Raw genomic sequence first — 15212 nt, 5'->3', positions numbered from 1 at the left:
GATGATGTCACTAATGTGTGACATACTTTCAAACGTCATTATTCCGGTTTATATCAAAATAAATCTACAAATAAATAAATAAATAAATCACATTTAAAATCATCCCCAAAGGCTCATGCATTCAATTAATTACCAAAGACTAAAACGAAGGACATGTTTGCTATAATTATAGTTAGCTTTTAGTTTTGTAAACATAAAATGTAATTTCAGTTAGTTTTCGTTTTTAAAAAAAGCATTTTTGTTTTTATTTTATTTTGGTAACAATATTGTTTTTTGAATTTTAGTTAATTTTTTTTTTTTTTTATTAGTTTTAGTTAACTAAAATAACTTTTAATGGCACCTTTTTTTCGATACCCTCCCTTCTTACTGTACAAACATTTTTGTTTTGTTTATTTTATTTGAACTGAGTCAAATGCCATTTTTAGCATATGTCGTGGGCCACTGAAAAATGGACGGCGGGCCGCAAGTGGCCCCTGGGCTGTACCTCTGACTTAGGTAATAATAATAATCTATCATTCATCAATTATTGGACAGTATTAACTCAACAGGAAGGACTTGAGCTGGGCCATGGTACTTCCTCAGCACCGGTGATGTCATCTTCAGCAATTGCACATGAAAAAATAATGAAGCTATCAAATTCATTCTGGACAAAATATTTACTTTTTACTGCTGAAAATAGCTCAATGAGTCAAGTTTCCCTTTAACTTTTTACTTGTAGATTTTTTTTTTTTTAACTCAGTGACGAAAAATGGCAGCTTATTAAAAAATAAATAAATGAATAAATGAATGAATGAATAAATAAATAAATAAATAAATAAAGAGTAGAATGCTCTCCTGAGAGAATCAATAGAAAACAAAACTCACTTTCTCTTTTGCAAACTGGGCCTATATATTAGAGATGTGACAAACTTAAAGGCCCATTATGTATTTTTTATAGCGCCATCTGAGTGGTGAATAATTCATTCAATTTGAAAACCCACTATTAATTTAAATAATATGCAAAAATATATATTCTATCACATCAACATACTATTTTATTTTATTTTTTTAAGTAATCGTAGGTCTAGTAATCACTAATTATATTGCATGGCTAAAGCCTCACATTTACAAGAGGCTGACATGTTTCACCGCTTTCTTCCTGCTACGGTTGCTCAAAGGACAACTTTGCGAACATAATTAGCCCTGAAGGCGCTTGCATCGAGTATCTGACCCAATGGGTCAACGGCCCTTTACCTTCTACAGTTGCCTGCAGGTGGTCGTCACTGAGTCCCGTGATTTGGGCACCGATCGCTTGTCACCTTGTGCTTTGCTCTCACAAGCTTTTACTAACTTTGTTTAGTAGCTTCTTCCGCTAGCCGCTCTTGTTCGCCACTCTAGCCTATGGCTCCGACTAACTCCCGCTAGCCGCTCTTTTCAGCTACTCCGGCTAAATCTGACTCGCTTGGTCTTTCGGCGTCGCTGGCTGCCAAGTTGCTTGCCGAGATGCTCAAGTGTGGTCTCTCTTCTTTAGAAACGTCATAAGGCTATTAATGTCAAAGGTCCTGAAAGCTTGAGGCTTCATTCCAGGATTCAATGATTAGCCCGTAATATAGTAACATCATTTGAAAAAATTAATTTGCCAAAAAAACAATATATGTTTTGTATAAACTATTTGGTAAAATTAACTAATCACTATGACCACATATTTTAACATAAACTATATAAACTCAGTAAAATCTGAATTCATTCCTGCAACAAATCATGTACAAGTATTTTGGGTTTCATTTAAGTTCCTCCCAGGATACTTTTTGCTGCTGTATAAGCAAGAAGACGAAATTAATGGTCTCAGATATGTATATGGGTGACGTTCAAGCTTCTCTGTCTGCCTTTCCTGCCAAGTCCAAGCTACAAAACAGCACCCTGGCCCATCTTCGGTAAATTCATCAGGTGCTGCTTTGTGGTATTTAAACTTATGAGCAGAACTGTAAATGTGCAAAATCTAAATGTCGTTTAAACCTTTTTCTCACCATACAGTGTGCTCATAAGTGTACACACTCCTTGGGTATATGTAAATAAAGCACAGTTATATGTTAATTCAACATTTTGTTCACCTTATTAACAGGAGTGAAAGTGGTTAGAATTTCTTGCCGGAACTCAAAATTTGTTTTATTTTTATTTTTTATTTTATTTTTTTTTGGTGGTGGTGGTGTCAGTCTTATTCCTCTACAAACCACCGACATGCAAAAATAAATCAATCAAATAATCATCCTTCCGGTGCAGTTACAGTTAAACGGTACACACAATAAAACAGGTCCAACACATACACTAGATTACCACATTCACTTACTGTAACATGATTGTAACAAGGCATACATGAGAAACTGATCTTCATTTAAAACAATTTTTCAATTATGTGCAAAATAACAGTTAACAAAAACACCAGTAACCCCAAGCTCCATCTCCTAATATTTTCCCTTATTCCCTCACATCTAAATGCAAAACCTAAATTTTAACTACTTTAGAACATTCCATTCCATGACATTAGAACTTTAAGGCTATAAATAACATACATTAATAGATAAGTTCAAATGACACACTTAACATTGTGCACATTGAAATGGAATACACTTTGAAGATAATATAAACCTTGACTTTATTTTAAATTGCTTGGACAACGAGTTAGTTCACTTTATAACAGGAGGTCCAGCCTAGATAGATACCTAATTTGATCATGTAGCCATTCATTTTTTATTTTATTTTTTCCCCACGCAGACAATAGGGCTAGCAGCATCGTCTGTACTTGAACAGTATGTGGTTGGGAGGGTCCTGCTGTGTCTTCTAGCAGGGTGATTCCCCCTCCTGTGAGCCTGGGTTACCCTAATTTAATTCTTTCATCATCCCTGGGTGTTGTTCAATAAACTTTATTTGCATTATAGTCTTCATGAGCGTGGTGGTTGGTTTGCGGCGCACGCACGCATGCACACCCCGACATGACGTTACTCAAATACACTCAAGACGGAGGGGGACAGAACTCTGAAATATGAATAAATACAATTATAAATATCGGTGGAAACTGATTAGCTACACAAGCACACTGAAACGATTCAGAAGCACTTTATTAGACTTGTGTTGTAAATCTGACGTTAGTAGATGCGTGTGTGGCAGCCTGGCAGGTTATTTAACGTGTTTTTTGTTTTTTTTGTTTTTTGTTTTTTTTGCAAAGCCGCCATATTTTCAGGATCAAAGGACCGGACCGTTCCGGCCCACTTTCACTCCTTCTTATTAATGACTGTAAAGTGTGACGGCTGACTTTTCCTCATCTTCAGGAACCCTTGAACCTCCTCTCTCTGCCTTGCTGTGGCTAGCCATACTGGTTTCTCTTGCTATTGTCATCGTTTTGCCTCAGCCGCACGGTATCCGGGCGCTCATTGCCTCCACTATCTTGCGGCTCATCTTCTCTGTCGGGCTGGAGCCCACACTACTTCTTCTGGGTGGCTTTAATGTAAGCATGAACCTGCGTTTTCCAATCAAATTATACGTTTTTGTACCAAAAGCTTGAACCATGCCACATCCACCAGGACTTGGCATGTTACCTGTGTCTTTTACTTTAGTTTTACTGCTCTTAACATTGACATGTTCAGCATTTTCATGTCATTGCGATCTGTCTAATGTCGCTCCACGTTGTGTTGTCAGTTATGTAATAAAGTCATCTTCCTGATGAGCTTTGTTGGCAACCGTGGAACATTCACGCGAGGCTACAGAGCCATTATCACGGATGTGGAGTTCCTGTACCACCTACTGTACCTGATTATCTGCACCCTGGGGGTCTTTGTCCATGTCTTCTTTTACAGCTTGCTAGTGAGTGAACACACCCACACATGCTGCACAATCTACATAAATTCAACCTCTTTCATTATAACATTGTGACAACACGGTCAACAAAGAATATTTTCTCTTTTCAGCTCTTTGATCTTATTTACCGAGAAGAGACCTTGCTGAATGTTATCAAGAGTGTGACTCGCAATGGCCGCTCCATTGTGCTAACAGCAGTACTGGCTCTTATACTCGTCTACCTCTTCTCTATTGTGGGCTACATCTTCTTCAAAGACGATTTCATTTTAGCTGTCGACAGGATACCCAATAAATCTCTGGGTATGTCTCAGCACAGGATTCTCAGTTCTTTTAATACCGGGTAACCTCCATTGTTTGTCTACATTACTGGTTTGTTATTGTTATTGACTCATTGTCACCCTAGCCGTGTTGTACAGTACTGACCAGCAAGATCAGTGTCTCACGTTCCAACGTAACAATACATTGTTGTTGTTGTTGTTGTTGTTTCTGTTCAGTTGTCACGAGTACCGTTCTGTGGTAGAAGGTCAACAAAAAAAATGGAAAAAATATTTTGGAGTTAATTTTATAGCCTCTCCCTGAGCTTAAAGGCCTTGTTAAACTTCTGCTTCAAGCTACGGCGGAGACGATATGGCGGAGCCCCGCTCATGTGTTTGCCTTCATACTTGTGCGCAATACACATCACAATACACGTCAGGTTCTGCTGCAGTTTCACTCCAAGTCGGGGTGTCGCTACGGCTATTATTGGCTAGGACGCCACAGGGTGTAGATTCTCTTTATTTTATGACCAATTCAGGAAGTCGTTTCCGGAACAAGAAACAAAGCGGGGGGAAGAGTTGGCTCATCACCATGACAATTATTTAATGCCAATTTGTTACTGTCGGATGTCCATCCATCCAGCCATCCATCCATCCATTTACTACCGCTTATCCGAGGTCAGGTCGCGGGGGCAGCAGCTTTAGGAGAGAAACCCAGACCTCCCTCTCCCCAGCCACTTCAACCAGCTCCGCCGGCGGGATCCCAAGGGGTTCCCAGGCCAGCCGAGAGACATAGTCTCTCCAGCGTGTCCTGGGTCATCCCCGGGGCCTCCCGCCGGTGGGGCATGCCCGGAACACCTCCCCAGGGAAGCGTCCAGGAGGCATCCGAACCAGATGCCTGAGCCACCAGAGATGCAATGCTGAGGCCACCGAACCGGAACTCCTCAACGCCTCGGCTGCGCCTAGAAATTCTGCCCATAAAAATTATGAACAGAATCGGTGACAAAGGGCAACTTTGGCGGAGTCCAACCCTCACTGGAAACGAATCCGACTTACTGCCGGCAATGCGGACCGGACTCTGGCAACGTCGTACAGGGACCGAACAGCCCGTATCAGGGGGCTCGGTACCCCGTACTCCGAAGCACCCCCCACAGGACTCCCCGAGGGACACGGTCGAACACCTTCTCCAAATCCACAAAACACGTGGACTGGTTGAGCGAACTCCCACGCACCCTCGAGGATCCTGCTGAGGGTGTAGAGCTCACCTCTAACTAGGTAACCCTAACCACTGTTCCACGACCAGAACAAAAACCACACTGCTCCTCCTGAATCGGAGATTCGACTTCCCGACCGGACCCTCCTCTCCAGCACCCTTGAATAGACCTTACCAGGGAGGCTGAGTGTGAGCCCTCTATAGTTGGAACCCACCCTCTGGTTCCCCTTCTTAAAAATGGGATGCTGTAGAGGCGTGTCAACCATGACAGCCCCACAACATCCAGAGTCTTTAGAAACTCCGAGCGGATCTCATCTACCCCTGGGGCTCTGCCACCAAGGAGTTTTCCAACCACCTCAGTGACTTCGACCCCAGAGATCGGAGAGCCCAGCTCAGAGTCCCCAGACTCTGCTTCCTCAAAGGAAGACTGAGATTGAGGAGGTCTTCAAAGTATTCCCTCCACCGATTCACGACGTCCCGAGTCGAGGTCAGCAGCACCCCATCGCCACGAGACACAGTGTGAATGGTGCACTGCTTTCCTCTCCTGGGACGCCGGATGGTGGACCAGAATTTCCTCGAAGCCATCCGGAAGTCGTTTTCCATGGCCTCACCGAACTCCTCCCATGTCCGAGTTTTTGCCTCAGCAACCGCCGAAGCCGCATTCCGCTTGGCCAGCCCGTCAGCTGCCTCCGGAGTCCCACAGGCCAATAAGGCCCGATAGGACTCCTCCTTCAGTTTGACGGCATCCCTTACCGCTGGTGTCCACCAGCGGGTTCGAGGATTGCCGCCGCGACAGGCACCGACCACCTTTCAGCCACAGCTCCGATCGGCCACCTCAACAATGGAGGCGCGGAACATGGCCCATTCGGACTCAATGTCCCCCGCCTCCCCCAGTACAAGGGAGAAGCTCTGCCGGAGGTGGGCGTTGAAACTCTTTCTGACAGGGGATTCCGCCAGACGTTCCCAGCAGACCCTCACAATACGTTTGGGTCTGCCAGGTCGGACCGGCATCTTCCCCACCAATGGAGCCAACACACCAGCAGGTGGTGATCAGTTGACAGCTCCGCCACTCTCTTCACCCGAGTGTCCAAAACATGCAGCCGCAAATCCGACAACACGACAACAAAGTTGATCATCGAACTGCGACCTAGGGTGTCCTGGTGCCAAGTGCACATATAGACACCCTTATGTTTGAACATGGTGTTTGTTATGGACAGTCCGTGACGAGCACAGAAGTCCAATAACAGAACACCGCTCGGGTTCCGATCGGGGGGGCCGTACCTCCCAATCACACCCCTCCAGGTCTCACTGTCATTGCCCACGTGAGCGTTGAAGTCCCCCAGCAGGATGAGGGAGTCCCCAGGGGGAGCGCTCTCCAGCACACCCTCTAAGGACTCCAAAAAGGGTGGGTACTCTGAACTGCTGTTTGGTGCATATGCACAAACAACAGTCAGGACCCGTCCCCCCACCCGAAGGCGGAGGGAGGCTACCCTCTCGTCTACCGGGGTAAACCCCAACGTACAGGCGCAGAGCCGGGGGGCAATAAGTATGCCCATACCTGCTCTGCGCCTCTCACCGTGGGCAACTCCAGAGTGGAAGACAGTCCAACCCCTCTCGAGAGGACTGGTACCAGAGCCCAAGCCATGTGTGGAGGAGAGTCCGACTATGTCTAGTCGGAACTTCGCCGCCTCACACACGAGCTCGGGCTCCTTCCATGCCAGAGAGGTGACATTCCATGTCCAAAGAGCCAGCTTCTGTAGCCGGGGGTCGGTCCGCCAAGGTCTCCTCCCTTGGCTGCCACCCAGCCTACACTGCACCCGACCCCTTTGGCCCATCCCACCGGTTGTGAGCCTGTGGGAAGGCGGACCCACGTTGCCTCTTCGGCCTGCGCCCATGGGGCCCGGCCACCAGGCGCTCGCCAACGAGCCCCGCCTCCAGGCCTGGCTCCAGAGGGGGGCCCCGGTGACCCGCGTCCGGGAAAGGGAAACGTGCCTCCAAAGTTTTTATTCATCATAAGGGGTTTTTGAGCCGTGCTTAGTCTGGCCCCTTACCTCGGACCTGTTTGCCATGGGTGACCCTGCCTGGGGCATAAAGCCCCAGAAAACATAGCTCCTAGGATCATTGGCACATGCAAACCCCTCCACCACGGTAAGGTGCCGGCTCACGGAGGGGACTGTGGGACGTAACTCGCCAAAACACAACAGCTGCGTGCTGCGATTTTTTTTTTTTTTCTTCGTCACAAGCACAATGACACACAAAGGTGGTCTCACGGCCAGGAAGTGGGTATGCACCACCTGCGCTTACTGTTGTCTTCACGGAAACTATAGCTCAGTACGCCATCAAATGGACCAATCACGAGCGATGTTGCGAGCCGCCATCTACGGCGTACAAGAATTGGAGACGTGTGCGCAGCGTACTCTCGTTAATGAACCTCGTACATCACGTGATGTACGCCGGTCATTAATGCAAGAGCATTAATCTTGCAGGATTTGCTAAGATCATGCATCACAGTCTGAAGTCTGGATTTTTGTGCGACCTTTACCAAAAATGTGGTACTACTACTCGACACAGAAAATTAAAAAACTGTAATTAGTGCATGCTTTTCTTGATTCCTTCCAGAACTTGGAGCCACTATGATGGGACAATTCTTCTCGGGTGGTGTCTGCCACAAAGAAAATGGAGAAAACTGTTCGTCAGGAGCTCGTAAGTAAAGGGGAAAAACATTTACTACATAGCACACTGGTTGGGTGTGAACAAGGTCTTCTTTTTTTATTATTATTTTCATTTGTGCACGTAATTGTTCGCAGTTTCTGCACTCACAAAAAAATTACCCTAAACTTCACTTTTTCACCCATTAGTGCATATGAAGTTGTAAATAGGGATAATTATTGTTTCAAAATACAATGACGTGTACTGAATTTAGTGTATTTTCACGACAAGGAAATGGGTGTATGCAGTGGAGGTCCTTGCCGCATCACATAAGAAATGCCTAGAGCTTTTAAGCCCTTGGATAGTGAACTATAGTCATATCATGAATAAATCTTACCTTTGATGTAATTTTTTAAAGAAATATTAGGTGTTTTGCTGGTTATTTGTCTAACACAGAAGTAGAACACCCAGTTCAGTAATAAACCGCCTCTACCTGTGTGGTTGCCGTGAGCCGACTGCAGCCTGCTGCTGGAGTTCTGCGTTTGGGCATTTCCTCTAAATGCCCATGCAAGCCATCAATTCTACAATAAACATTGGAGGGCGAAACTATCTTTTATCCGTCAACTTTCCGTCCAAGAACATTGACAGTCACTTTGATGAAAACGACATGATATACATGCGCGAGGTGGACATGTTAGATTGCCGATGGAATTTAAGGATTCCAGTACAAATGAATGAAACAGATTATTTCCCCTGCATTTGTGCTAACAGTTAGCATTTGCCGATTCAGCCACCATTTATTTACAAAGTGCAACATTGCCTATGTATTGATTCTTCTTTTGGTAACCTGGAGCATGCTGATCTTTTTTTTGCCTCCTCGTTGTGGCAGATGGTCCACAACAGCGGTCAATCATTGTTCAAGTATGGCGTTTGCCGTTTTCTCAAAATGGCTGATGTGTTTTCTATGAAGCCAAAATGGCTACGCTAACGACCACTTTGGGACGCTTGAGGTCAACCTCAGGATCTCTATCGTCATTGCAAAGGTGAAGGATAATTAATTTATTTGAATTCATTCGGACAGAATGTTTACTGATAAAGGCTACTTTTGTCAGTATCCCACGGAGGTCTCAGCGAAAGTGGGCGTGCGTTTACACCGCAGAGGTGGTGCGGGGGTGGGTCCGCACCTAATGACGTCACAAAGTGAGCACCCCCAGAATCACCTAGAATTTCTCATAGAGGGGCGAATTGAGGAAAACACCACTTTGGTGATGTTTTTGGTGAGGAATTAGCATTTTAACGTGGCTTAAAGCTCCAAAAAGTTGATTGTTCACGTTACTGCCCCTTTAATTATTTTTTTGGGTATATTTGTTAATGCTTGTTTTTTATACATGTGAGGAATTTGTGTTACTCTGAGCAAAAAGATACCGAATAAAAAGTTTTAAGCCATTCCAGTCATGAGTTATTACATTTTAGTAATCTTTTCCAGCTTTGACGGAGGAAATGGCTGACATCTTTAAGTGGATATTGTCGAGGTATTAAGCTCCTCATATGAAGCGTCCACTTGAGATTTTTCTGATATCTGAAATGTAAAGCTACCCGAAAATCACAATGGCGTTTATTCAGTTGCTTTATGCCCATTTTTCAATGGGCTCATGGACTATTGAATCTAATAATGTCCATTGTCAAAAGAGGTTGTTTTAAAAGTGTATATTTTTGTGTGTGTGTGTGTGTGCGTGTGTGTCTGTAGCTTCTCTTGCCATCCAGCCATCTGCAGTGGTGATAGAGGACAAAGAAAGAACATGTGATTCCTTACTCATGTGCATTGTCACAGTATTGAGCCATGGGCTAAGGAGTGGAGGAGGTGTTGGAGATGTACTGCGGAAGCCATCCAAAGAGGTACAGAAGTGAAAGGAAACACACCCAAATGGTATATACAGTAGGGCTACTGTACTAAAATGATATTGTGCAATGAATTCAATTGTCTTTGTGGGTTGCATTAGAGTTAGAGCATGTCATTTCCTAGATGCTTGGGTAGAAAATTTGCAATCTAAAAAGGATCTACTAGCTGTTCTGGAAAATTAACATTTAACGTACAAGTGGATATTCTTTAAAATCAAGGAATCATAAATATTTTCATTCATTCAGAATTCATTTGTATTGGTTACAACTACATCATAATCCCACAACAAGGCCCTTATTCATAATAACTTTAAACAAGATTTGGATTTGGACAAGTAGTGAAAACTCCGAGGTCAAACCGCACGAATGCTATTTTTTAGACCGCAAGGCCACGTGACTTCAGCCGCTTGAATCCGGAAGTGGGTCAGAAAGAAGCTCGCTCATTAACGAGCCATGCAAATAGTGCTTGTTTTATCTCCGGAAAAAAAACATGCCGAGTAAACACAGCTGTTATGGAACTTTCAGGAACCACTCTAGACACCACAACCCTCCACATAGGAAGGATGTATTCTTTATTCGTTTCCCAAAGCCAAAAATTCAGAGTCATAAATGTGAACGGGAATCAATTTGTGCGGACGCCCGAAAGAGCAGATTAATGCCAGCAAAATGAAGCCTTTCACCTTCATATGTAGTAAACATTTTGATGGGGGGCATGCATGCATGCTTCTAATGATAATCCTGCCCTTGCCCGCCACTGCCGTCCCGAAGAGGTAAGCGATTGTCTTTATTTCTATGTATTTTTTTTTTGTTTCGCATTTGGCACTACCCCAACTGCTGGACGACAATAATGAATGACGAGGAAAAATACTAAAATAGCTTTGCCACTGTCTTGCTTACCGGCTGTTTTTTTTAAAATTTTTTTTTTTTATTGCCTTTCGTGCAGCTGTGACATGTATGAACATTTATCTGTAGGGCCTTTTCTGAATTAAGGAAACGGGTTTATAAGCGGGAAGAATATAATAATTGAAAGGATTGAGGTATAGCAAGTGTTGTTGGTTGTGCCCAAGAGACATACGCTACACACATACACAAAAAAAGCAATAAAAATTTACCCTCACCAACTATTAAAGACCTAAGACAAGGAGATATGACAGACAGGGCATATGGTGGTAAAGGAAGGAGACCTTGTTGAAACTGGAGAATATCTGTGTCAGTTGCGTAGGACAATGTTTTGAGGGGGAGGGAAAAAAAAAACTCTTCCTCTGGATAAGGTCGGCTCTTTTCCTCGTCTTTTTCAGCCCTCTACGTGCAAGTCATCTCTTCAATTGAACATTAGTATTTTCTTTGACGTCTATACCAGTGAATTTGGCACCAGGGATATCATTCTCAGACAGAATTAGTAGATTTAGCGCAGTAGACATCTCGCTAGTAGACTGTTTATATTTGTGTAGCGTGACTAGACCGCCGAGTTTGAGCCTCCTCGCGAGACTCATGAATATTGATTAAGTGTGGTGACATATATTGTGCGGTTCACCATTGGGCAGACAGTTTATTCATCCGAGTGTGAGTGCAGCTAAAATGGTTTCTCCTTTTCAGGAGCCGCTCTTTGCAGCCAGGGTGATCTATGATCTGCTGTTCTTCTTCATGGTTATCATCATCGTTCTTAACCTCATCTTTGGCGTTATCATTGATACGTTTGCTGATCTGAGGAGTGAAAAGCAAAAGAAAGAGGAAATCCTGAAAACAACATGTTTTATTTGTGGTGAGTGAACTTTTGGATAATGTCACTGTTAGGCCATATTGTCTCCACTTAAGGATGACTGTCTTCGCGGTATTCCATGAAACCTACAGTATTTTCAATGACTTGGTAATTACGACTTGGTAAAACACTTCTCTGATGCAGTAAAGATAAAAAAAATAAAAAATAAAATAAAATAAAAAATAAAAAAAATAATCTGGGGAATGTATACTAATACCGTACATCTCTACTTTATTTAATAATAAAATATACTTTAAATCACGTGTGCTGTGTTCGACAGGTGTTTGAATGTGAGTAGTTAATTTGAAACAAAGCCAAGTCCCCTGTTTATTATTTTCATTTATTTTCTTCTCAATTTTTTTAGGTTTCTTTTGCCCCCAGTTGAATTGTACAGGCTTTATATTTCTAATTAAACCCGAATTTAACGACTAGATAAATTAGATTTTTTTCTTTTCTAAGAAAGATCTGAAATATTATCCAGTGTGGACGACCTCGAACGCTTTATTGACGATTATTTTTATAGCTGCGCGATGGATGATCTGGGGGCTTGTCGTGATAATCCTTCGAAAAAAAGGAAAAATGACTCGTCAACAGATACGGATGATTTAGTAACCGCTGACGTATCGGTGAGTATGCTGGATTCCATAAATAAAAAACTTGACGTCCTCTGTCTTATCCGCGAGGACGTCAAAGAATTAAAGGCAAGTTTGGAATTCGTTAGCCAACAGGTAAGCGATCTCCAACGAGATAATTCCGAGCTACGCTCCTCTCTCGTAGCTGTCACAGCCGAGTTGGAGACGATTAAAAAGGAAAATAAAATGCGAAAGGAAACGGTCTTAGATGTTCGATCCCATAGTATGCGGGAAAATCTAATATTTTCAGGTATATCCGAAAATACCCCAGATAATCCAGAGAGCGAGATAAAAAAAATTATGACATTATCGCTAAAGATCCCTCAGGAGACGGTAAATAATATCTCTTTTCACCGTGTACACCGGCTCGGAGCTCGAAAGGACAATAAGCCCCGTCCTATTATTGCTAAGTTCGAACATTTTAAACATAAAGAATTGGTAAAAAGTAAAGGACGGGAGCTCAAAGGGACATCTTTCGGGATGAATGATCAATTCCCAAGAGAGATAAACGAGCGGCGAAAAGTACTGTTTCCTATAATGAAACAAAATAGACAGGAGGGTAAACGGACTTCGATGGTTGTTGATAAATTATATATCGACGGCCAGCTATTCCGAAACCCAACCTCGACCCCTTGGCTGTTCTAACTGATAATTGGTAGAGTATTGTGTGATTATTTGACGTATGTATGTATATGTATGTGTATGTATATGTGTCTATATGTATATGTATGGATAATGGGTTACGAAACTGAGAATATGAATTTATATCATGTATAGGCTATATAATAATAATAATAATAATAATAATAATAATAATAATAATAATAATAATAATATAAAAATATATTATTAAAAAAAAAAATAATAAAAATAATAATCTCGCTTAGGTCACTATTTACTGGTGTATTGTTATGTTGAATCCCCCACAGATTTCCTTCACACTCACTTCCCCCCTCGTTTCTTCACTATTATACTTATCTACTTGTTATCTCTCTCTTTATATAAATTGCTTAATTCCTCTTTTGCTATCCTACAATATGTTAATATTAATAAGCAGCTCATATAGATGTATACATAAGACTGAGTCTATATTGCTTGTATGCAGAAATTTGTTCTGGTCTCCTGGAATGTGTGTGGCGCTCGCTCCCAGGCAAAAAGAATAAAAATCTTAGACCATCTCTCAAAATTTAAGGCAGATATTTGTCTCCTACAAGAAACCCACTTACAAAAATCAGAAGAAAAATTTATAGATAAAAATTTTAGTCAAGTTTACTCTGCCTCCTATAATAGTAGACAAAGAGGTGTCTCTATACTTATACATAAGAATTTATTCTTTACTCTAAATAATATAGTAATAGATTTAGAGGGCCGATATATTATTATCCAGGTAACTATATTTAATAAAGTATATACAATTGGTAATTTATATGCCCCAAATAATGATGACCCGGATTTTTTCCATGAATTTTTCTCTCGGTTACTCGATTTAGCAACAAATTCTACTATTATTATTGGAGGTGATTTTAACACGGTCTTAAACCCATTAATAGATCATTCTAATAATACGATATATACAAGGCGATTACGATCCGCTAAAGTAATAGATAAATATATGGAGGATTTTGGCCTCAGCGATGGCTGGAGACTTCAAAACCCAACTAAGAAGGAATTTACTTTCTTCTCTGCGGTGCACCGATCATTCTCAAGAATTGATTTTTTCCTTACAAATAATTCCATTGTTGATAAAACTGCTATAAAAATACATTCTATAATTATAAGTGATCATGCACCAGTCTCCCTCACTCTACAAATTGACTCTACCTTTAAACTACCCCTGATATGGCGTTTTAACATCTCACTACTGAAAGACGTAGAGTTTGATAAAATTATTAGAAGGGAATGGGCAGATTTTTTGGAAATAAATGACTCTCCAAATATATCTCCATCTCTTCTCTGGGAAGCAGGGAATGCGGTAATTAGAGGGAAAATTATATCATATTCAACTTATAAAAAGAAACAGGATCAAAAATTAGAAAAATACCTGGAAGATAAAATTAAACAACTAACGGATGAATATGCATTAAACCCAAATAATCAAATATGGACGGAACTACAGAATATAAAAATACAGTTAGAAAACATGTTATCTAAAAAGACAGAGTTTATAATACAACAGTTGAGATATAATAATTTTGTGCTATGGACACAACCCAACAGAGATACTAACTGTTGGTTGGAATTGGAGCAGAAGGATTGTAATAATCTTAGACTGTTAGATTTACTCTTTATTACAAAATCAATAAAACGACATAATTGTTTTAAAAACCCAATGATAGCCGCCACCCTGACTGCCTGGTGGAAGGCATTAGAAATTACAAACTCCCAATTGGCGCCCTGTGGGCTCTCTCCCATTTGGCATAACCCCGACTTTCAACTTAATAATCAGTCGTTCCATTTAAGCTTATGGGAGCAGAAAGGAATTACACACCTTCATCATCTTTTCTCAGATAATAAGTTTATATCGTATACAAACTTGGTCCAAAAATATGAAATAAAAAACGGAAATTTCTTACATTATCTGCAAGTCAAAAATATGGTTAAGAAACAAATCCCAACACTTCAGGATACGCTTCAACTGCCTGTCTTAGCTAAAGATATTATAAAGCTTTCTCCAACAACAATAAAGAAAATATCGAAAATATATAAATTATTTTTATACACAAATAAAACGTATTTACCGACTTTAAAATGGGGAAAAAAGACTTGTCTATAGTTCCGGAACCAGACTTTTGGACCCAAATCTGTGAAAATGTATTTAAAATGGCCAAACAGACAAATTTGCAACTTATCCAATACAAGATACTTCATAGAACATATATTACACAATATATGATGAAAAAAATGGGACTCTCTGACTCCGACATTTGTCTCCAGTGCTCACAAAACACTGCCGATACTTATCTTCATGCTTTATG

The 15212-nt window shown here is 41.5% G+C and overlaps 1 protein-coding gene across 10 annotated transcripts in view; it reads left to right on the top strand.

The window, feature by feature from the left end:
* Nucleotides 1-15212, top strand: part of itpr1b (inositol 1,4,5-trisphosphate receptor, type 1b) — a 437606-nt gene that overhangs the window by 402803 nt on the left and 19591 nt on the right. For all 10 annotated transcript variants that reach the window (XM_077530278.1, XM_077530281.1, XM_077530280.1 and 7 more), the window contains 6 exons: nucleotides 3306-3481; nucleotides 3673-3837; nucleotides 3942-4131; nucleotides 7918-8001; nucleotides 9695-9843; nucleotides 11443-11608. In XM_077530278.1, coding sequence (XP_077386404.1) covers nucleotides 3306-3481; nucleotides 3673-3837; nucleotides 3942-4131; nucleotides 7918-8001; nucleotides 9695-9843; nucleotides 11443-11608 — 930 coding nt within the window. The remainder of the gene's footprint in view (nucleotides 1-3305; nucleotides 3482-3672; nucleotides 3838-3941; nucleotides 4132-7917; nucleotides 8002-9694; nucleotides 9844-11442; nucleotides 11609-15212) is intronic.

The sequence above is a fragment of the Festucalex cinctus genome, chromosome 8 (assembly GCF_051991245.1).
Source record: "Festucalex cinctus isolate MCC-2025b chromosome 8, RoL_Fcin_1.0, whole genome shotgun sequence".
NCBI classification, from domain to species: Eukaryota; Metazoa; Chordata; class Actinopteri; order Syngnathiformes; family Syngnathidae; genus Festucalex; species Festucalex cinctus.
Note: the sequence above shows the minus strand (reverse complement) of the source record. Positions and strands in the feature narration are given on the sequence as shown.